Source organism: Nothobranchius furzeri, chromosome 1, assembly GCF_043380555.1.
Source record: "Nothobranchius furzeri strain GRZ-AD chromosome 1, NfurGRZ-RIMD1, whole genome shotgun sequence".
Classification (NCBI taxonomy): Eukaryota; Metazoa; Chordata; class Actinopteri; order Cyprinodontiformes; family Nothobranchiidae; genus Nothobranchius; species Nothobranchius furzeri.
This window is the reverse complement of record NC_091741.1, coordinates 59,414,720-59,437,045: the sequence shown is the minus strand read 5'-3', so window position 1 is coordinate 59,437,045 and position 22,326 is coordinate 59,414,720. Positions and strand designations below refer to the sequence as shown.

Here is a 22,326-nt window from a genome sequence, read left to right as displayed (position 1 = left end):
TGTTCAGCCTGCATGAAAAACTCAGAGTGACTGATTATGATAAGAAATATGATTTAAAAAATGGTTTTTCAGTGTCCCGCCCATTTGAAGTGAGATTAAAAACAATCTCCTGGTTTCCTTATCCTATCAAACTGAACTGAATGTGTAAGATCAAATGTAAACAAAGGGTGAAACAAGACTCCCATTTTTACTTGGGCATTATTTTGTCAGCTCAAACAACTTCAGAACAAATGCACACTTCATTGTGTAGCATCCATATTTACCTCTGTAATCACAGAGTGCTGAGAGTGACATCACGCCTCCTCTGGCCACCTCTGGGCTCCAGACTGTTTACGCTGGAGTCTGATGATTTTATTTAAATCATAAAAGAAACATCACACAGAAAAACTGGATCTTATCAAACAATTGGAGTGTGCATCAAGATCTGCAGTGTAAAATTATGAGACAGATCAGAACTTCATCTTTAGTAATGATGCTAAGGTCTGTGGCAGTGAAGAAGGAGCAGAGCTGAAAGGTAAAGCTCTCGGTTCACTGCTTCACCAAGTATCACGGCCAAAAGATTTGGATCCTGACCAAAGGATCTCAATACATCTTGGTTACAAGAAGCTATTAGGAGTCTCAGTTCTGCTTTTCCTCATTGAAAGGAGTCAGCTGAGGTGGCTCAGACATCTTCAGGATACCTCCTACCTCTGAAGAGGTTTTAGGGTGTCCCATGAACTCATGGATGTTTGAGTTTCCCTCCTGGATCAGTTGTTTCTGGGAGCTGATTTTGGATATGAGGCTTGAGAACAGCAACTCTAATGTAAAGCATGAACAAACAAGCCATCCATCCAGAAGGCATTCTACGCTTTTCCTTCTGAACAAACCACCTTTGACTGAAAAGTAAAATCACACCAACACAGCCTTTAACCAGACCTGGCAGAAGACATTTCAGTAAAAACCAAAAACAAGCTAGTTTTCACAGAAACACAATAAGATCTCCTCAATTCAATCACAAAATCACAAGACTGAGGATAATCAAAAACACATTTCAAGCCCAGCTGGTAATCCGTCTCACCTAGTGGAGGCACGTGGTCTTGAATGCTGGAGTCCAGAGCTTCAGCTGAGGACTCCTCCATGATGTCCTCCCTCTCCAAGTGCAGGATGGTGAGAGGTCTGTCAGCTGACTGGTAGCCAGACGTAGAGGGCTGCGCGAGCGCTCTGCGTCGGTGGGGGCTCTGCTGCTTGGGCTCAGATCCATGTAGAGATAAACTCACATCTACAAAACACATCAACAATCCTCAAGAGCTGCTGCTTCCTGTCCTCAGATGTTAAAATTATTGCTTCTCTCATTTTTATCTGGTGACATTTAGCGGTGAGCTTGCAGATTGCAACAAATTAGTTATTGCTCCTTTTTCCTTTAGTCTGATTTTCTTATCACATACACACAAAAAATGAAAGGAATGTAAATCAAAGGGAAGAGACAGTTTCATGGCCCAGATAAAGACTATGTTTATACTCCCAGTCTATTTAATTCAGTTGTCGATGGTTCCTTCTTTCCAGTATGCCACCAGTCTGTCACCACACACCTATCTAAGAGTAAGATGGTAATTACTCATAATTTTAACACAAATGTACATCTTCTCTGATCTTGACAACCCCTTTAATGGCTTCTATGTTAATAAAGAAAAACATTAAAAAAACTAAACTGTGGACTTTATTCACAAGAAGAAAAGCTAATTAAGTCCATTAATCAGTCATATTGATTTAAGTGGGGAGAGTTATTCAAAGCTTATCAAAACAACTTCAATAAACTCAAAGTAAATAAGTCTGAATTTTCTACTGTCAGTTCTCTGGAGGGAAGGATACTTAATGAGGATGCTGGCTGTCTCCGGGGTCTGCACTCTGAATTTTCATTTGTGACGGCAAAGGCGACTCAGCTGAATTTTTCTGCTGAGACGTCCTAAGAGGGACAGAGATAGACGGGGGAAGCAGCTTTAATCAGCTGTTGATGCTTCGGAACGCTGGAGCCCATGGATGCAGCTAATAGAAGGACAATAAACTCCCTGCTAGTGAAAAATGGAGCTCAGCATCGTTTTTCTTCACATGCCCACTATTCCATCTCTAAGTCACGGTAAAGAGTTCTGCATGATGCTCTGCTAGGATATAAATACGTCAACAAAATAAATTAATTAAACAAATGGATTCACAAACGGGCTGTGTAGTGGCGCAGTGGTTAGAGCTGTTGCTTTGCAGTGAGAAGGTCCTGGGTTTGCTTCCCGGCCTGGGATCTTTCTGCATGGAGTTAGCATGTTCTCCCTGTGCATGCGTGGGTTCTCTCCGGGTACTCCGGCTTCCTCCCACAGTCCAAAAACATGACTGTTAGGTTAATTGGTCTGTCTAAATCAGGGGTGTCAAACATGCGGCCCGCGGGCCGGATCCGGCCCGTGAGATGGTTGTGTAAACTTTATTTTCATACTTTACAATGTAGAGTGAAAATAAACTTTATCATTGTGAGCAAGTTTCCTCTGTAATGAGTATAAATAAAACAAAGCTGCGCTCAAGGCTCACACAAGAACTTGAATCACATCCTGAAGTTGGCTGCCACTCAGGATGTGACTTCTGATATTGATGTGCTGGTGAAAGCTAGAAGATGTAAAGTAAAATGAGTCAAATATGCTTTAAGTGCTGCATGAAACTTATCTAGCCATGTGATCTGTAAGCTCTTTGAATCACTAAGGATTTTTTTTTTCAATTTTTCAAGTACACTTCAGGTGTTGTACTAGTACTACACTGTCCTCAGGCTCTAGCCTTGTTTTATATTGATTGTATTAAAACAAAGAAAACAATCTGAAGTTTTTTTTTTATTTAGCCCCTGAGCTAAAATGAGTTTGACACCCCTGGTCTGAATTGTCCTTAGGTGTGAGTGTGTGTGTGTGTGTGTGTGTGTGTGTGTGTGTGTGTGTGTGTGTGTGTGTGTGTGTGTGTGTGTGTGTGTGTGTGTGTGTGTGTGTGTGTGTGTGTGTGTGTGTGTGTGTGTGTGTGTGTGTGTGTGTGCATGATTGTTTGTCCTGTGTGTCTCTGTGTTGCCCGGCGATGGACTGGCTCTCTGTCCGGGGTGTACCCCACCTGATTGCCCAATGACTGCTGGAAATAGGCACCAGCCCCCGTGCGACCCTACGTGGACAAAGCGGGTTCATCCAATGGATGGATGGATTCACAATTATTCAAAATGACATATTAAGATAGCAGAAATGTGTTCAAGCAACATTAAAGAGTTTTTAACATTATAAGCTATTGCTTTCAAACTGGTTTTAGTGGTTGTAGAGGTAGAAAATGGACCAACTTAGGATTGCACCGCACTCTGCAGCCCTCTGCTGACCAGAAACCACATTTAACCGTTAAGTGACACGGGTAGGTCCACTAAGAGGAGCTCTCTACCTTTACAGCTGTTAACTCTTTACTCTAGTAGCTATATAAAGGCTAGCAGTTTGCTTTTTCACTTCTCCAACCCTTAGTAAAAAACCACAAGAAGAAGAAGAAAAAGAAGAATTTTGTTTTTGTGGTCAACATCATGGTGAGTCCAAGAGCTAAGACCAAAGTGAACATCGGCACAGCCTTCCTCATTTGAGGAAGGAGGCTACAACATCACAGACTGATGATGATCATGGCTTTGTGTCAACTGGAATTGTAAGTAATGTGTTTAGTTCAAAAGTGTGGATCTTTTTACTTCCTGGCTGTCTGTTTGTGTTAGTGTTAGCTTGTTGTTAGCACTGAGGGACTTAAAACCTTTCTACTGGTTTCTTATCAGCTATTTACAAAGATGAGTAACCATCACAACTGCGGTAAATGTTAGTAGCAGGGATAGCAAAATCTTTAATCTTCAATATATTAAAAAATGCTGTAAAAAATAATGGTAACAATGAAAAAACACAACATAAACACACCAAAACCATACACAAATAGAATAAGACTAGGGCACCCAAAAGAAATTATATCAGCAGGACACAAGTGTGGAGTCATGTACAAAATCCTTAAACTATGCAATAAAACATCGGAGAAACCAGACGCCAACTCAGCACACGAACACTTGAACAGAGAAAAGAATGTGACAAAGAAACAAGCCATCGGTGAGGGGAGCATGGGCAGCAGAGGGCGACATCATACTCTGCTACCCGAGGATAAGTGGAGAAGGAAGTGACTCCAACAACATCGGTGAGCTCTGAGGAAGGCTACAGCATAAGCCAAAACATCAGCAAAAATAAGGTAAAACTACTCTTTATTGTGTTGAAAATATAAACATGTTGTTGCACCAAACCCAGCCTCTGACAGAAGACACTCTTGAGTACTTTTGTGTCTCTGTTTTTTCTCTAGCTTCCTCTTTACCTGACGGCTAGAAAAAAAAACAGGCAAGAGGGGGAGGTGAGTGGCCTGGCAAGCCAGACTAAATAAATGTATTATTTAACTTAAATTTAACACAAACTTTGCAAAGCAAGAATTTGGTCTAGTTCAATAGGCTAGGAGGTGAGGGGAGCACCAGCATCTCCTGAAGTGATTTACAGAACAACGGCGAACGTTCACAAGTGATTAAGAATGCTAGGTGAAAACAACGGTGCCAAACAGCGGCTCTCTGGTAGATCGGGGGGGGGGGGGGGGGGGGGGGGGGCAAATGGCGGCTCTCTGGGAGTAGTGTTATGGTGAATGGTAATGGTAAATGGCCTGCATTTGATATAGCGTCTTCTAGAGTCCTGGAACCCCCACCCCCAGGCGCTTTACAACACAACCAGTCATTCACCCATTCACACATTCATACACAGGTGGGGATGAGCTACGATGTAGCCACAGCTGCCCTGGGGCGCACTGACAGAGGCGAGGCTGCCGAGCACTGGCGCTGCCGGTCCCTCCGACCACCACAAGCAGGCAACGTGGGTTAAGTGTCTTGCTCAAGGACACAACGACAGCGACAGACTGAGCGGGGCTCAAACCTGCAACCTTCTGATTACGGGGCAAGCACTTAACTCCTGTGCCACCGTCGCCCCAAGTGTTAAGATGAAAATGCATTCTGTTGACACAACAGAAATGATCATCCAGGCACAAGGATTCAGAAAAGATGCGGCACAAATGTAAATATGCTAATATCTTGTTTAATCACTTTACATCTCCAATGACTCTGTGTGTTATGGACATTGGTTGCTTCAAGATGAAGATTGTGTATGGTGGCCCAGATGGTTCAACAACATGCAGAAACAAAAATAAAAGCCGCAATCCTTAAAACCACATTACAACAACAGCTTTAAAATGGAATTATTATTGAAACATAATTGAAAACACAAAAATAAAACAATGTAGTAATCAACTGGAACTTCTGCTAAACAGAAGTTATGCTAACTACTGAAACAGCTCTTCTTAGGGTCTCTAATGACCTTCTGACTCACAGTGATGCAGGGGACTGTTCTGTTCTGGTCCTGCTGGACCTGACTGCAGCCTTTGACACTGTTGACCATCATCTGCTACTGGAGAGGCTGAGAGACTGGGTAGGCCTATCAGGAACTGCTCTGGAGTGGTTCTCCTCTTATCTTTCTGAGCGCTCCTTTTCTGTGGCCGTCTCCAAGTTTAGGTCCTCCACCACCTCCCTTAACCATGGTGTCCCACAAGGTTCTGTGCTGGGGCCTCTTCTTCCTCTATCTGCTTCCTCTTCAGCACATCCTGAGCTCGTTCAAAGGAATCTCTTACCATCTTTATGCAGATGACATCCAACTGTACATCTCCTTTAAGCCCCATGAGATGTCTAAGCTGCAGCTGTTACACACCTGCTTAGACTCTGTCAAAACCTGGATGGCTGGGAGCTTTCTTCAGCTGAATGAAGATAAGACTGAGATCCTCATCTGTGCCCCAGTCAAGCTGGTTCCCAAAGTCAGAGACTCTCTTGGTCAGCTTGCTTCTCACACCAAACCTTCTGTCAGGAATCTTGGCGTGACCTTTGACCAAGCTCTCACCCTGGATTCTCATGTCAGTTCTCTTGTTTGCTCTTCCTTCTTCCATCTCAGAAACATTGCTAAGCTGAGTCCCATTCTGTCTTGCTCTGAACTTGAGACAATTATCCACACCTTCATCTCCTCACACTTAAGACTACTGTAACTCTCTTTTCACGTGTCTGAGCAGAACCTCCCTGAACCGTCTACAGATGGTTCAGAATGCCAGTGCTCGGCTTCTGACCAAATCCTCCAAACACACCCACATCACCCCGCTTCTCCTCGAGCTTCACTGGCTGCCAGTTAACTTCAGGGTTCATTTCAAGATCCTGGTTCTGGTCTACAGGGCCTTACATGGACAAGCACCATCTTTTATTTTATTTTATTTTTTTTTACCGTGTCCTGTCTGGCTGTGAAGCAAACAGAAATGATATCTGAATGCTGGTAACAAGCCTTACAAATTTACTCTCAGGTGGAGCATCAAAGCGTCTGCTTTTAATGTCCCGCCTGATACTTCAAACTTTATTGTTATTGTCTTTGAATGCTTTGTAATTCCGACCAGACACGGAGTCAGAGGTGAAAGTGAAAGGAAAAAACAAAAGGTGGGGAGAGAGAGAGGGGGGGGGGGGGGTCCACAGAAATAAACAATAATGAACAAGAGTCTGCTTCTAGACCTGCAGAAAAAGACAAGAAAAAAAAGCAAAAGAACAAAAAAATGGGACACAACAACAATACAACAAGATCAAGCTATCACTGTGTCAACTTGATGCAGAAATATATAATCAACATTGTTTAACTGAACAATCACACGATAATAAATCACAGTGCATCAAGTGCCCACCATAGCCTTAAGACCTGTGTTTAACGTGCCTAAGCCCATACTTTTGAGAGCACCATGTGAGCACCTGTGTGTGTACACGCGCTTGTTTATGTAAGGTTTCTCTATAGGAGCGTCCAATAGAGAGTGTGAGGGACCACAGATCTGCCCCCCAAAGATGTGTAGGAGACGGGGGAGCTCCAAGTCCCAGAGATCCAGACGCTGCCCCAGAACACGAACCCCAGGGAGACTGCAACCAGAAAGGCCCCCACTCCCCTCGAGAGGCACAGAGGATCGCCCCGAGGGGCCACAACCAGCAGCCGGCAGAGTCCCGGGAGATATCAGCGGCAAGCCCACAGGCCCGCCCGCAGCCTCCCACCCCCTAGCCGGCTGAGCCCGGGACCGAGCGGCCCGGGACCCAGGGGCGACCACCCCCGCTGGGGACCCAGCAGAGCCCAGGGACCCAGACCCCACCAGGCAGCCACTGGTATTGGTCAGGCAGATGCCAAAAATCTTGAACACTCAGGCAGACCAAGGCACCACACCCCACACCATGTGAGGCAGGGGGAGGGGGGATGAAGATCAAAAGAAGTTCCAGGAGAGGGGAGGAGTCAAAGGCCCCACCTGACATATACAGTCATACACAAACACAGTCACACACTCCCTCCCTCATGCTCACACATGCACATACAACCCAAGACTTACAAAAATGCACGCCAGACACCCACTCATGCACATGCACATACACATACACACCCTATTCACCCTGGTCCCGGTACTGCTGCACATTGGGTACAACCATCACCGGTTACCAGAGTTTGACCCTTTCTGCTGGGGTGCTGATGTGTAGGCTCCCCCGCCCAATGCTGAGCACAGCAACCCACCACCCCAGACCACAACCAAATGGCCAGATCTCCCTCCTAGTCTCCAGCCCCAGGAAGCCAAGCAACAACAGAGGTGTGCTAAGACCCCTAGTCTCCATCCGCCTGCTCCAATATAGTGTTGTGTGTTCATGAGGTGTATTCCATGGCTGTGGTGAGCGGGCAGTGCGGGCATTGTCTGGCCTATGCTAGCTGATGCCACCGCATCACCCCACTTGCACCCACAGGCCTCAGTGTCTAAGTGCGGTTTAAAATTGGAAGTGGGCACTGGCACCAGGGAGGAGGCTGAGAAATCCCCCTGCCAAGTGCCGTTGAATGTGCTCACTCCCAAGGCCCTAAGTGTGTGTTTGCGTGGAATGTCGTCAGTGGAAGTGTATAAGGTGCAAATAAAATTGGGGGGCAGGTTGCCACAGGAATGCGGAAATGGGGTCCATACCCGCACTCCCTGACTTGTCCACCCCACAAGGTCCTATGTGTATGTTTGTGTGATGATGTGAGGGAGCAGGAGGAGAGAAATATGTGGGGACGGGGAGGAATGGCAGGTTGGGCTTAGCCCTCCAGGGAGCCAGCTCCCCTACTGGCCCCAATAGGCACCTCTGTTGTCAAATTGCCACCCAGGGCATGGAGACCCGAGCCCATCCTGCCAGGGCCCAAAGCAGCAGCATTACAGAGCCTCACGGAGTCCGAGGGCACGCACCCAGCCCCACCCCAGCAGAATATCTATGCCCATCCCTGCATTTACACAACTTCCAGAATATATAAGACATGGGACATCGAGGTAAGGTTGGGTCCTCCCCCTCCTGGACCTCCCCCTCCCCTGCGATGGGACAGCAGAGGAGCCAAGGTCTACCTGAGGCCCCCGAACCCGGGCCAGGCACTGCTGCATGTTCCTGCCTTCTTCCCGGCAGCATACATATCAGGACCCGACCCCCAAGGCCCCACCCAGATCCCCACTCGGGGCCAGCCACCCCCAAACCCCGAGCCCCCAGGTCCCCACCCAGACCCACTCAGGGGTAATGCAGCTGCCAGGCAGTGACCCATGGTCGCCGCCAAGACCTCCAAGGGGCCCCACTCACAACCGCCAGTAGTCCACCGCCCGAGGCAACCCAAGCACCTCCAGAGGGGGGCAATGCCCCCCCAGTCCCAGACACCCCAGGTGAACCCAGCTCCAGGGAACATCCGGATACTCCAAACTCAGGCACCCCATCCCCCCACCCACACCATCCCGCAGGACAACACCAACGGTCCCCCACCCTCGCTATGTGATGGAACCAATCAAAGGAGCCCAGAGAGATTGATCTGAAGTGGAAGCAGAGGCTAAATCAAGTGTAATATGATCTAACAAAAGATTTCTATACTGGTTAATGCAGAGAGTTTCTCTATTTTTCCAATTCAAGAGGATAGTTTTCTTAGCAATGCATATGGCAGTCAGAACCACGTGAACCAAAGATGTTTCTATCGGGACATCGTCCAGGTTTCCCAGTAAACAAAGAGAGGGGGTGGTTGGGATATGACATTTCAGACACTTTGACAGGCCTTCACACACTCTACCCCAAAATTCCTGGACAGGTGGACAGGACCACAGTGCATGAATGTAATTGTCAGGAACGTTGTTTGTGCAGTGTGTACAGGTGTCAGACGACACCAACCCCATCTTGAACATCCGATGACCTGTATAGTGTACCCTGTGTAGAATTTTGTACTGAATTAATTGTAAATTGGAGTGTCTGATCATTTTATAAGTTTTAAACAAGTTTGGGACCAGAAGTTCTGGTCAAAGCTGACTGATAGATCCACCTCCCATTTTTCAATAGGGATTGCTATTCTATCGTCTATTTTGGACGGTGTCTTATGTTTATTTATGTTTATTTATTTAGCGGACGCTTTTATCCAAAGTGACTTACAATTTATAACCTATAGGGCATGTTGTGATCTGTGGGGGAAACCGGAGTACCCGGAGGAAACCCACGCATGCATGGGGAGAACACGCAACTCCACGCAGAAAGTCCACAGCCGAGTTTCGAACCTGCAACCTTCGTGCTGCGAGGCAACTGTGCTAACCACTGCGCCACCATGCAGCCCAGTGTCTTATATACTTTAGACAGTAGTTTGGGGGTTTGAGATTATAGAAGTCTAATACCCTTGGTGGTGTTTGTAATTCTATTTTATCGAGCTTAAATTTTTGTTTGACTACAGATTTAATTTGGTGGTATTCTAAAAAGCTATTCTTATCCATTCCAAATTGGGAGACTATTCTATTAAATGGGATGAAGTCCAATCCTTCATATATGTGTTCCAGGTATAGGATTCCTTTATTTTTCCAGTCCGGAAGGTTCATCATTTTATTATTTTGCAAAATATCAGAATTATTCCAGATAGGTGTGTGTCTGCATGGTACTAGTGAAGACTGTCATTTTAAGATACTCCCACCATGCTGTCGGAGAGGTGCTGATACTAATACTTTTGAAGCCTTCGTGTTTTCTTATGCTTGAGCTAATAAATGGTAAGTCTGAAAGCTCTATCGAATTGCAAAGTGTCTGTTCTATGTCTAACCAAGACTCATCTAGTGGGTTATCTTGCAACCATCTTGGTATATATTGCAGCCTGTTGGCTAAGAAATAATAATAAAAGTTGGGTAGATCCAGTCCTCCTCAGTCTTTGGTCTTCTGAAGCATTTTTAAGCTAATTCGTGGAGGTTTATCCTGCCAAAGGAATTTGTAATTGAGGAGTCCAGAGATTTAAACCAGTCAGCTGTTGGTTTGTTTGAGATCATTGAAAATAAGTAATTTATTCTGGGTAAGACCATCATTTTAATTATAGCAACCCTCCCCATGAGTGATATCGGTAAGGATTTCCATCTTGCAAGATCCTCTTCCACTTTCTTTAAAAGTGGGATGTAGTTTAGTTTGATTAGATCTGCTAACTTGGGAGAGACATTAATTCCCAGGTATGTGATATTCCCTGACTCCAATTGTGTATTAAGTATATTGACAAAAGAGAAATTAATTGGTAGAACTGTGGATTTTAACCAGTTTATAGAGTAATCTGAAACTTTTGTAACAGAGTTTATCAGTTCTATTGAATGAGAGAGAGAGACGATTGAGAATTCCGGAGAAAGGGTAAAACATCATCTGCATAAAGACTGATCTTATGTTCTATTTTCTTACACTGTATCCCTTTAATACCGGTTGTTTGCCTAATTGCTGCCGCTAGTGGCTAGATAGCAAACAGTGAGGGGGAGAGTGGGTATCCCTGCCTGGTCCCCCTCTGAAGACAGAAGCTAGCTGATATTTGGTCGTTCGTCCTTACACGTGCAGTTGGCGAACTGTATGATGTTTGTAGCCAGTTTCTTAACATTTTTTTAATCACAATTGTCTATTTTTGCAAATTAAAAATAAATTTTTAAACATTTTATGCTTTTTTATATTTTTCATTTTTTGTTTTTGTGAAGCGCTTCGTGATTTTTATCTTGAGAGGCACTTTTGAAATGATCTTCTTCTTCTTCTTCTTCTTCTTCTTCTTCTTCTTCTTCTTCTTACGCTTAATCAGGCCAACAAGTAAAATAAGTACAGAAATCTTACTTCAGTTCACAACAAAGTGATTATTTGTTTACTCTGATACAAGATGCTGCAACGTGCCATAGAAGTTTGAGGATAGACACAACAATGGTGGTGGCTTAGATTATAAAAAAATCAAATGTTATATTATGGCTTCTACTGAAAAACATAATGCACTTGATTAATTGTCACCACCAACATTTAAAGCTGCACAGAGGAGTAAAATCACCCCAAATGCCCCCTAGTGGTGGGCTGCAGTAAGTCTAAGTCCTGCCCCCCCCCCCCCCCCCCCCCCCCATATAAACTAAATATTCCAGAAACAAATGTCAAGATTTAGCAGGAAAGACGATGGACCTGTCAGTACTAAAACTGTGTTAAGATTATTCTTACTGAATACACAATTTGATTACTTTAGTTTCACTTTTAAATAAGGTATGCATGCTTTTTGGTAAAGTTTATGGCTGAAATATAAAATAAAATTAGTAATAATAGCAAAACCAAGTTTATTGACTGAACTGATCCCACTTCATCTGCTTTCTCTCAGTACACCATCTCAATAATTAAAACCAGCTCCATATAGCTGCAGAATGTTGAGCATGCAGCTCTTTAAAATTAAAATGTGCAGAGGTAAGTAGGGTATGCATCTTAGTGTGTCAGATACATATTTAATCAGTGTATGATGGTCTCTTTATTCTAAGGCTTTGCCAGTGTCTCTTTAGCCAACACAAAGTGATTAAACATTTAATATTCTGTGGGTGTTAGGTAGCTGTGGTCTCTTGTGATTCTTAATATAAGCTTAACTATGAACAAATGGCTCTCTATATTTCTAAATGAGTTCATTTAGAGCTGCAAACAGTTCATTTTCCATTCCATTCCATTTATTTGATAGAGCACATTTAAAAACAGCATGTGAGCTGACCTAAGTGCTGTACTGGGGTAAAAACATATAAGGTTAAAAGAATAATGTAAAAGAATAAAACAGCTAGAGCATAGCACAAAGAACCGAACAAGAGAAGTCAATCAAATCGGTAAAAGAATAGTGTAAATAAACCTAGATAAAATAGCTAGGCAGTAAAAGCAAGGGAATAAAAGTAAGTCTTTAAGTGAGACTTAAAAACCCCAATGGAGGGGGAGAGTCTGATATTCAACGGGAGATCATTCCAGAGTTTCGGAGTGTAGACAGAAAAAGCTCGTTCACCACGGGTTTTGCAGCGTAGATGGGGAATCTGTAGTAGGTGTAGGTCACCTGAACGGAGAGTCCTGCCCGGCACATAAGGAGTGAGTAACTCGGAAATGCAAGGTGGTGCTAAGCCATTCAATGCCTTAAAACAAACAATAAAATTTTTAAACATATACGATAGTGCACAGGAAGCCAGTGAAGTCTTGCTAAAATTGGAGTGATGTGCTGCCGATGGTCCTTATTAGTCAGAAATCTTGCTGTCGCATTCTGTATCAGCTGAAGGCGAGCTAATGCGGCTTTTGAAATACCAAACAGAATTGCCTTGGAGTAGTCCAACCTTGAGGTGATGAAAGCGTGAATGGTTGTCTCGAGGTGGCGCCGATTCAGAATGGGTTTTAGTTTGGAAAGATGTCTCAGCTGATAAAAACATGATTTAAAAATGTGATTAACGTGAGGGTACATTTTTAGAGCCACATCCATTTTCATTCCAAGATTAACAATTGTTTGACTAATTTTAAAAGGAAGAGCAGAAAAATCAGGAGCGGAGGAAGACGAGCCATCAGGAGTAAAAACAATAAACCCAGTCTTAAAATCATTCAGCAGCAGAAAATTTGCTGCCAGCCAGTCTTTAACCTCACCCAGGCAATCAAGGAGCGGCTGGATGGAGGTAAAAGTCTTTAAGGGAACATAAATCTGGCAGTTGTCCGCATAAAGATGAAAGTTAATGTTGAACTTCCTGAAGATTAGTCCCAGTGGAAGAATATAAATGCTAAATGAAAGGGGGCCGAGGATAGACCCCCTGTGGCACGCCCCAAGGAAGAGCAGCAGAGGAAGATGAACAGTCATCCATCCTAACTCTAATAGACCTGTTGTCAAAGTAGGAGCAGAACCAGTCAAGCGCAGATCCCTTAATGCCGACCAAATTCTCAAGGCGGGACAATAAAATGTCATGGTCAACCATGTCAAATGCAGCTGAGAGGTCCAACATCACCAGGGCAACATGGGAACTGGAATCAGTGGCTAAAATAATATAATTAAAAACCCTGATGTGAGCAGATTCTGTGCTGTGATATTGTCTAAAATCAAATTGAAATTTATCCAAGACCCAAAAATTGTTCAGATGGGGCATAATTTAATTATAAACAGCCTTTTCCAACAATTTTGACAAGAAAGGGAGCTTTGAAATGGGGCGAAAGTTCCCAAGGACAGTTGGGTCTAGGCCAGATTTTTTCAATAGTGGTTGAAGCACAGCATGTTTAAAAAAAGGAGGGTATAATTCCCGAAACAAGGCTGGAGTTAATAATGTTGAGCACATAAGGGGCTACCACTGGAAGAACTTCCCGGAAGAGTCTGGCTGGTACAATGTCATCAGGACATCCTGATGGCTTCATGGAAGATATTAATGTCTCTCCAGGGCAGGCAGTGTGATAGGCTCAAAATGGTCAAAGTAAGTAAGTAAAGTTTATTTATATCAAAGCATCCAGTACAAACAGATACGGGTAGCAGAACATCTCCAGGGGAAATGATTAAACTCCTAATATTGGAGACTTTGTCTGGGAAAAAATTTAAAAATTGGGAGCAGAGATCATCTGTGATTGCAACCGTAGAAGAGTTATCAGTTGACAAAACTGCATTTAGGGTTTTATATAAAACCCTCTGGTTCCCAGAATGGGTAGTAATAATGCTGACGAAGTATTTATTTCTAGAATTCCAAAAATAAAATAAACTAGAACTGCAAGCAGTTATCAACGGGTTCCAAGCCACCAGCGCCAGTCGCCCACCCAGCCCCGCCCTCAACTTCCCCAGTCCTCACGCGGTCCCGCCCCAAAAACACGTTCTCCCGCCGGCGTCCCGTCAGCTCACTTCAACCGGCGCAATGAAAGTAACACTCAGGATACGTCATGAAACTTTTTGCTTAGCCTATACACATATCTTTCACAGGCATGGCTGACTTCTCAATCGTTAATACAATCAAATTCCACTGTATCCTTATCAAAGAATGTGAAGATTTAATGAGCGAAATCATGTTCTGCATGGGACAGAATTAGCTCAGGAAATGGAACGGCATGTGCGGTAATCAACAGGATGAAGGATCGATCCCAACTCTGACCAGAAAACGCTGCCTCGTCTCTCAGTGCACCTCAGAGAAGGTGTGGCTACATTTTAGCCCATTCCCACCAGCGTGTGGCTGGGTGGTTGAATGGATGAAAGAGTCCAAAACAAAAACTACATTATAAAATGCATATTTGATCTAAAGATTACCAAACAATAATCTATACATAAAGAGTATATTAGGAATAACATCAATACTTGATAATGTCCATAGATTGAATAGATTTTCAACAAAAACTATGAGTTTCATTTTGTGACTTTCTGATCAAATGTTTTTAAAAAATCCTGAAAAAGAAATAGACAATCATTAAATTACCAAAATATTCTCACATGGCAATGTTAACATGTGGAATAATATGATGTTGTTTTTAAATCAGTAGACTCCAAGTTTTTTGAAGAAAAATTGGTAAATATAACTATAAGGGTCACAACAAAAATTAAAATATTCATAAAAAAATAGTGCTACTTTCTAAAATTAACAGTAAAATCTCAGATCACCATAGGTACATGTGGAATGTTATAAATGTTTTATATTTACTTTATTCCTAAAAAAACTTTCTAACAAAAATTATTAACTTTTTGTCCAACTATACAAAAAAACTGGCAAAAAGTAAAAAATTCATTAAAAATCAATGCTTTTGTACAAAAATCTCAAAATATTCCCAGATTGCCTCTGTGATGTCACTATTCTGCTCGTATTTTTATAAGGATCATAAATGTTAAACTTTTCTTACAATAAAATAATATTTGCATTAGTGGCTGTAAACTAAAATAAGTCAAATAATTAAACACAAGGGGGAGCTCAAATCAAGACGACAAGATTTATGTTTCATAAACCACCTAAGAGTGTACTTTGTGGCAAATTCCAAGAAGATTATGTTAACAGAATTTGCGCTACAACTGCTAGCCTAAAAATGTATTTTCATAAATGTAAAGCGCAAACCTCTTCATGGAGCTGCGATTTTCGTGACATAAGCTCAAGGCTACCCAGTTAACAAAACCTGCCAATCTTAGCCTCTTTCATGCAAATAATGATTTTTAGGAAATTTTTCAAATTTTAAATTTTAAATGATCATAAACCACGCCCACTTTAGTCAATCACTACCATATTGATAATGTAGTCTTAAGACTCTATAATGATGACAACCTCTAAGTTTCGTGCAGATCCATTTAGCCAGTTCAGCAGTATAATTTCTTCCTATTTATAGCTCTCCAAGCTCTGATTTTATTGAAATGTTTCTCTCTGTTTTTTCTTCTTTGGGTTTTATTATTGTTTTATTGTATTTTATTACGTGTTTTGTGTAAAGTGACCTTGGGTGTCCTGAAAGGCGCTTTGAAATAAAATGTATTATTATTATTATTATTATTATTATAGCGCCCCCTATTGTTTAATCAAGTTGAAAATCAAGACATACACTTAAATCGACCTTAGGTATGACTGTTATGAAGAGCTTTGAAAAATGTCAAAATCTTTTGAAGTTATCCTAAAAAAACATTTTCATTCCCAAAAAATTATTTAAAAAAATCATATTAAAAAAAAGCTAATTATCCAAAATCCCTTCACATCGTTTGGTCAGCCGCTCCTCCTCTCTTGTCAGGGAAAGTTGTGATGTGATTGAGTTTGACGGCCGGGAGGAGTTAACGAAAGTACGTTTGACTTACTATGCAAATTTCTACTAATTAGTTTTAATTATTTTTTAAATACTCTTCTAAATTTGACGGACTCAATGAACATACTGGATGAGACCATTTGTTTTTTTTTTTACGAAAGAAATGGGGAGAAACATGCCAAAAACATTTTTGGGGTACAACAGCGCCACCTATTGGACAAAATTCAAACTTTTTTCTGCGATTGTAGATGTCGCTATGACTGATATGGATTGTAACTTTCTGTATAGAATATGTATTTTTCATGAGGAAAAGGGCAAAATTTTTTAAAGCCTATAAGCCACGCCCACTTTTTAATCATTTTCAAAATATAGCTTAAGGGTCCGACGATTAACATATGTGCCAAGTTCTGTGGAAATCCATCAAGCCGTTTTGCTGAAACAAACTTTTTGACTCTTTAGCGCCCCTTATTGGCGAATCCAAACAAAATTGGGTAGATAGGGCTTACCGCTCATACTTTGTAAGGGTCTAGTGTCTCATCATTCTATCGTGAAAAATGGTGGAGATATCATCAATTAGGACATGTGCTAGCTAGCTCACCGATTTTGACATGGTGTCATTAGCCCAATTTTCAGTATTTTCACGTTTTTCTTCGTCACAACAACTTATCATAGTCTGTAGATCATATGTACGAAGTTGAAGTTGATTCGACGAAAAATGACGAATAGGTGATTAAAACTAAGTTTTGCATTTTTTGCGATCTAGCAAAAAATCTAGTTCTCTTTCTTAACATTCGTTTCGATGTCTCACTATGGGATACGCCCCTCCGCGGATTCCTCAGAAGCACTTATCTCAATACGCCAATCCTGATTGGCCAGTGACCGTGACGTACGCGTCCCCCTGCTACTATAAGTAGCAAGCGTCCCCACGCACGCACTATTCAATCACCTCTTCTCGCTTCGGTGGTCGCTTATCTCTGAGGTAAGTTAGCTCAACTGTTCACAGACGGAGCCAGCTAATATTCTCTCCGTCGCCGAACGTTAACTTACTGTTCTTCTGTCCTGGCCTTCACCATAGGCTCGGGGCATAACGAGCAGCTTCACACTCTAGTGCACCTGTTCGTTCTCTGCTAACACACCAGTTAGTCTACATGGAAGCCACTCCTCCCACCAGAGGAGTCGACGGCGCAGGAGCTCGCCTCTGTACCTGTGGGAACAAAATCTCGAGCAAAGACCCGCACAAGGTCTGCTCGAGCTGCCTCGGGCTGGAACACGCCCAGCTGGCATTGGAAGTCCCCGGGTCATGTGAGAGCTGTGCTTGCTTCACCCTGAAGAGCCTTCGCCGGCGGCTAGCGCGCCAAGCTAGCCTGACGGGGAAGGAAACCTTGCCTGCCGGCCCCTGGGCCACCGCCTGGGGACGCCAGCGAACATGTCCTCCCGGAGCCGGAACCGTGTGCCGAACTCAGCTGGGGCTCACAGCTCGAACCGGCCGGTCCGAGCCACCCCGTCGAGGACGTGTTGGAGTTGGACTACGGAGACGACGAGGACACCTCGGAACTCCTCATTTCAGAGGAGGACGAGGATGACGACGTTTTTCTCCCCATCGCTCAGGCCTCCATGCCTAGCTTTCCGTCCTCTCCCAGGGATGGAGCGACTTCTCCGGCCGCCCACCTGGACATGCAGTCAGTCTGCCGACGCGCTGCGACCAGGCTCAACATCCCTTGGCCCACCATGGTCACTGAGGCTGTCAGATCCCGCTACGAGGGGAAGAAGCTGCCTCAGGCCACAAGGGCGGCAAAGCCTCTCCTTCCCGCCTTCCAGGAGCTTCTCCAAGAAGTGAGGTCCTCCTGGGACAAACACCCTTTCAGCTCCAGGTCTCCTGTCCAAGGAGCCTCCTCGCTGGACTTCGAGGGGATGGAGAAGGCTGGCATGCTTCGCATGCCGCCGATGGAACCGCTGGTTGCAGCCCACCTGCACCCACGGCTCTCGGCAACTTCCTCCAGGCCTCCCGCTCTCCCTGCGAAGGCGGACCGCTTCCAGTCGGCGCTGAACAAGAGGGCGTACAAGGCTGCCGCCATCTCCGTCCGAACTTTGAATGTCTCCTCCATGCTCTCGGCGTACCAAGCCGAGCTCTGTGAGGACATGAATACGAAGCCGGACACGGAGGTGTGGGAGGAAATCATCGTACTGACCGAAATCTGCCTGCGTGTGCAGCGCTGCGCAGTCCAGGCCACGGGTAAAGCTATGGGCATGATGGTGCTTCAAGAACGTGCACGATGGCTGAACATCACCAACCTCTCTGATAGAGAGAAGGAGGACATTTTGGACATGCCAATCGTGCCTGAACGCATTTTTGGCTCTGCCCTGGCATCAATGCAGCAACGGTGTGAGGCCAAAAAGAAAGAGGATGAAGCCCTTCATCTCTGCCTTCCCCGTAAGCCCTCACCGGCGGTGCCGGCTCGGCCGAACCTTCCTCAGGCGGCTGTCCGAGCCCAGCCTCAGTTCCGGATCCCAAAGCGCCCGAAGCCTCAAGCTGTCCAACCAGCTCCTTCGGGCTCAGCGCCTCGACCAGTTTGGCCTCAGAGATCCGGCAACAAAGCCGCTCCGCCGCCGGGACAACCCACCCGACCCGGCGGTCAGCAGGTGCGGAAGAAGAAGAGGGCAGCCTGACGGAGTTCTTTCCCTCCCGACGCTGCAGCTGGCAGTTCCCCGTTCGCCAGCTCCTCCTGTTCGATGTTGCCATGGTGCCTTCTCCCCCCCTCACGGAACCCCTCCGGCAGAGTCCCCGAGCGGTCCAGGGTGGGGCCAGGACGTGCAGCCGGCTGTGCCGGCTCAAAACACACGTCACAAGCACTCACATTGTTTTTCACAAACATGTCATGCTCAAGGAGCATTAAAAAGTTCGCTGCCGCATCCAGACAAAATGTCAAGGGCACAGCAAAAATCAATAAAAATGTTGCCCATGAGCAGTTCCAGGCGGGGGCGGCCCCTCGCGGACTTTCCCGCCAGCCACGGGTCGTCCCCGTACGCCTGGGCCGTCAAAGCACAAAGCCCCCGCGCATGCGCAGTGGTTGCCACGAGCACCGCTGCCCCACAACCTCTGGAGGGAGCTGCTGCTCCGTGTGTCACGGCTGCGTCACCGCTCTCCACTCACATGGAGGAATGGACAGCGGTTTCTGCTTCACGTTGGGTGCTGAGAACTATTTCGAGGGGTTACAGGCTCCAATTCACTTCTGTTCCTCCTCGATTCTCCGGCGTAGTGTTCTCCCACGCCCAGGGGACGTCAGCTCACATCCTTCAGGGAGAAATCTCCTCCCTGCTGGAGAAGGGAGCGATATGCATTGTGCCTCCCGATCGGTCTCAGAGCGGTTTCTACTCCAGGTACTTCCTGGTCCCAAAACGGGGAGGGACCGGGGTTCGCCCGATCCTGGATCTGAGGGCCCTGAACCAATGCCTCAGAAAGTACAGATTCAAAATGCTCACGCTCTCATCCCTTTTGCGTCTGATTCACCAGAACGACTGGTTCACTTCAATCGACCCGAGGGAAGCATACTTTCATATTCCCGTGTACCCTCCCCTCAGGAAATTTCTGAGGTTTGCCTTTCAGGGAGTGTGTTACGAATACACCGTGCTCCCATTCGGCTTCTCGCTGAGCCCGTGGGTGTTTGTCAGGTGTACGGAGGCGGCGATCGCCCCTCTGAGAGGGAGGGGCATTCGGCTGGCCACGTATTTAGACGACTGGCTCCTGCTGGCACGGTCCAGAGAGGAGGTAGCGTCAAACACGCTGGTTGTGATCCATCACTTGTGTGGTCTGGGTTTCAGAATAAACTGGCAGAAAAGCTCTTTACTCCCCTCCCAGAAAATAACCTTTCTAGGTCTGAATCTGGACTCAGGGGCGTTCACGGCCCGTCTCTCGACACCGCGCGTGAACGCGCTCTCGCTCTGCCTGGCGCGCTTCCGCCTACACAGTTCGGTGCGGTTTGTGTTATGCCTCAGGCTTTTGGGTCTCATGGCGTCGGCTATTTCAGTGGTACCACTCGGCCGTCTACACATGAGAGATTTTCAACGCTGGGTGGCTTCTCTGGGTCTCTCTCCAGTGCGCCACAGAGCGCGCAGGGTGACGGTCTCTGCAGCGTGCGTCGCAGCGCTCCGTTGTTGGCGTCACCCCTCCCTCTTGGCACAGGGGGTGCCTTTGGGGTTGGTTCTCGTGAGGAAAGTGGTCACGACAGATGCGAGCCTGTCAGGTTGGGGGGGGGGGGGGGGGGGGCTCCTGGAGGGTCGCTCTGTCAGGGGTGTGTGGAGCAGAGAGCTCTGGGGGACACACATAAATTATCTGGAACTCCTCGCGGTCTTTCTGGCCCTGAAGCGCTTCCTGCCTTTTCTCTCCGGCCATCATGTCCTAGTGAGAACAGACAACACCACGACTGTGGCTTATATAAACCGCCAGGGGGGGCTGCGCTCCATGCGGTTACACACGCTGGCACGCAGACTGATCCTATGGTGCAGCAGGCATCTCCTCTCAATCAGAGCCACCCACGTCCCGGGTGTTCTGAATCGGGGGGCGGATCTGTTGTCTAGAGGGACACCCCTGTACGGGGATTGGAGCCTGCATCCAGCAGTGTTGGAACAGATTTGGATCCGGTTCGGCACAGCCGTAGTGGATCTTTTTGCCTCCAAGGAGAATGCTCAGTGTCCTCTGTTCTTCTCCCTGCGCGACCGAGACGCTCCACTCGGCGTGGACGCGCTGGCGCACGACTGGCCACGGGGACTGCTTTACGCTTTTCCCCCAGTGGCCCTGATACCACCCACCTTGCTGAGTGTACGAAGCCAGTGCCACACTCTCATTCTTGTGGCCCCATACTGGCCAGCCATGCATTGGGTGGCGGACATTTTCCAGCTCCTGGAGGGCCAACCTTGGAAACTGCCACTTCGCAGGGACCTGGTGTCCCAAGCGGGAAGCTCGATCTTCCACCCTCATCCAGAACGGCTGGCCCTGTGGGCCTGGCCCCTGAGGGGTGTGGGCTAGTGTCAGCAGAGCTGCCCCAGGCAGTCATTCGAACAATTCAGAATGCTAGGGCCCCCTCCACTAGGTCCCTATATGACTGTAAATGGAGGGTGTTTGAAGCCTGGTGTCAGGGCAGGGAGGTCTCACCCTTCCAATGCCCGGTGAACGTCATTCTGTCTTTCCTGCAAGACTTGTTGGATGGGAAGAAGGCTTTCTCCACCATTAAAGTGTACCTAGCAGCCATTTCCGCCCGACACTTGGGTTTTGGGAGGAAATTGGCAGGTCAACACCCCCTGGTGTGTAGCTTCATGAGGGGCGCGTGCAGGCTTCTCCCTGTGTCTCTACCCCTGGTGCCCTCATGGGATCTGTCCTTGGTGCTGTCGGCCCTCTCCGGGCCTCCATTTGAACCTATGGACGGCCTGGACCTTAAGATTCTGTCTCTTAAGGTGGTGCTACTCCTGGCTTTGGTATCTGCAAAGCGAGTTAGTGACTTACAGGCTCTCTCTGTGCACCCATCCTGCACCCAGTTTGCACCAGGTGACATGAAGGTGTCCTTGAAGCCCAACCCTGCCTTTGTGCCTAAGGTAGTGGGCTCCTTTTCTCCTATTATCCTCACAGCTTTCTACCCACCACCCTTCTCCTCTCCTGAGGAGGAGCGGTGGCACAAGCTGTGTCCGATTCGCGCGCTTAAGGAGTATGTGAATCGGACGGAGAACCTTCGTAGGGGGGACCAGCTTTTTGTGTCATGGGGTGGGCCTCGTAAGGGGAAACCCGTCACAAAGCAGAGGCTTTCCCACTGGATTGTGGAGGCTATTTCTATGGCTTACTCCTGTCAGGGCATTCAGGCACCTGTTGGGCTCAGGGCCCATTCTACTAGGGGCCTGTCTGCTTCTTGGGCCCTTTTTCGGGGGCTGTCAATCCAGGAGATTTGTGCTGCAACAAGTTGGGCTTCTCCACTTGCATTTGCACGCTTCTATAAGCTTGATGTTTCGGTCCCTGCAATGACTCACACGATTCTGAGTGTGGGGTCTTTGGCGGGCCAAGACGTATCCCTGTAGGTTGGTGATCGCTGGATAAGCTGTCTGGCAATACGGGAGTCTCCATATCCCATAGTGAGACATTGAAACGAATGTTAAGAAAGAGAACTTTAGGTTACTATCGTAACCCCGGTTCTCTGAGTAACATGAGTGAGATGTCTCACCAGACAACCCTTCTT

The 22,326-nt window shown here is 46.2% G+C and overlaps 1 protein-coding gene across 2 annotated transcripts in view; it reads right to left on the bottom strand.

Moving 5' to 3' along the window:
• LOC107382964 (anoctamin-4) overlaps positions 1–22,326 on the bottom strand; it is a 101,317-nt gene that overhangs the window by 37,007 nt on the left and 41,984 nt on the right. For both annotated transcript variants that reach the window (XM_054739510.2, XM_054739511.2), the window contains one exon: positions 1,058–1,258. In XM_054739510.2, the coding sequence (XP_054595485.2) occupies positions 1,058–1,258 (201 nt within the window). The remainder of the gene's footprint in view (positions 1–1,057; positions 1,259–22,326) is intronic.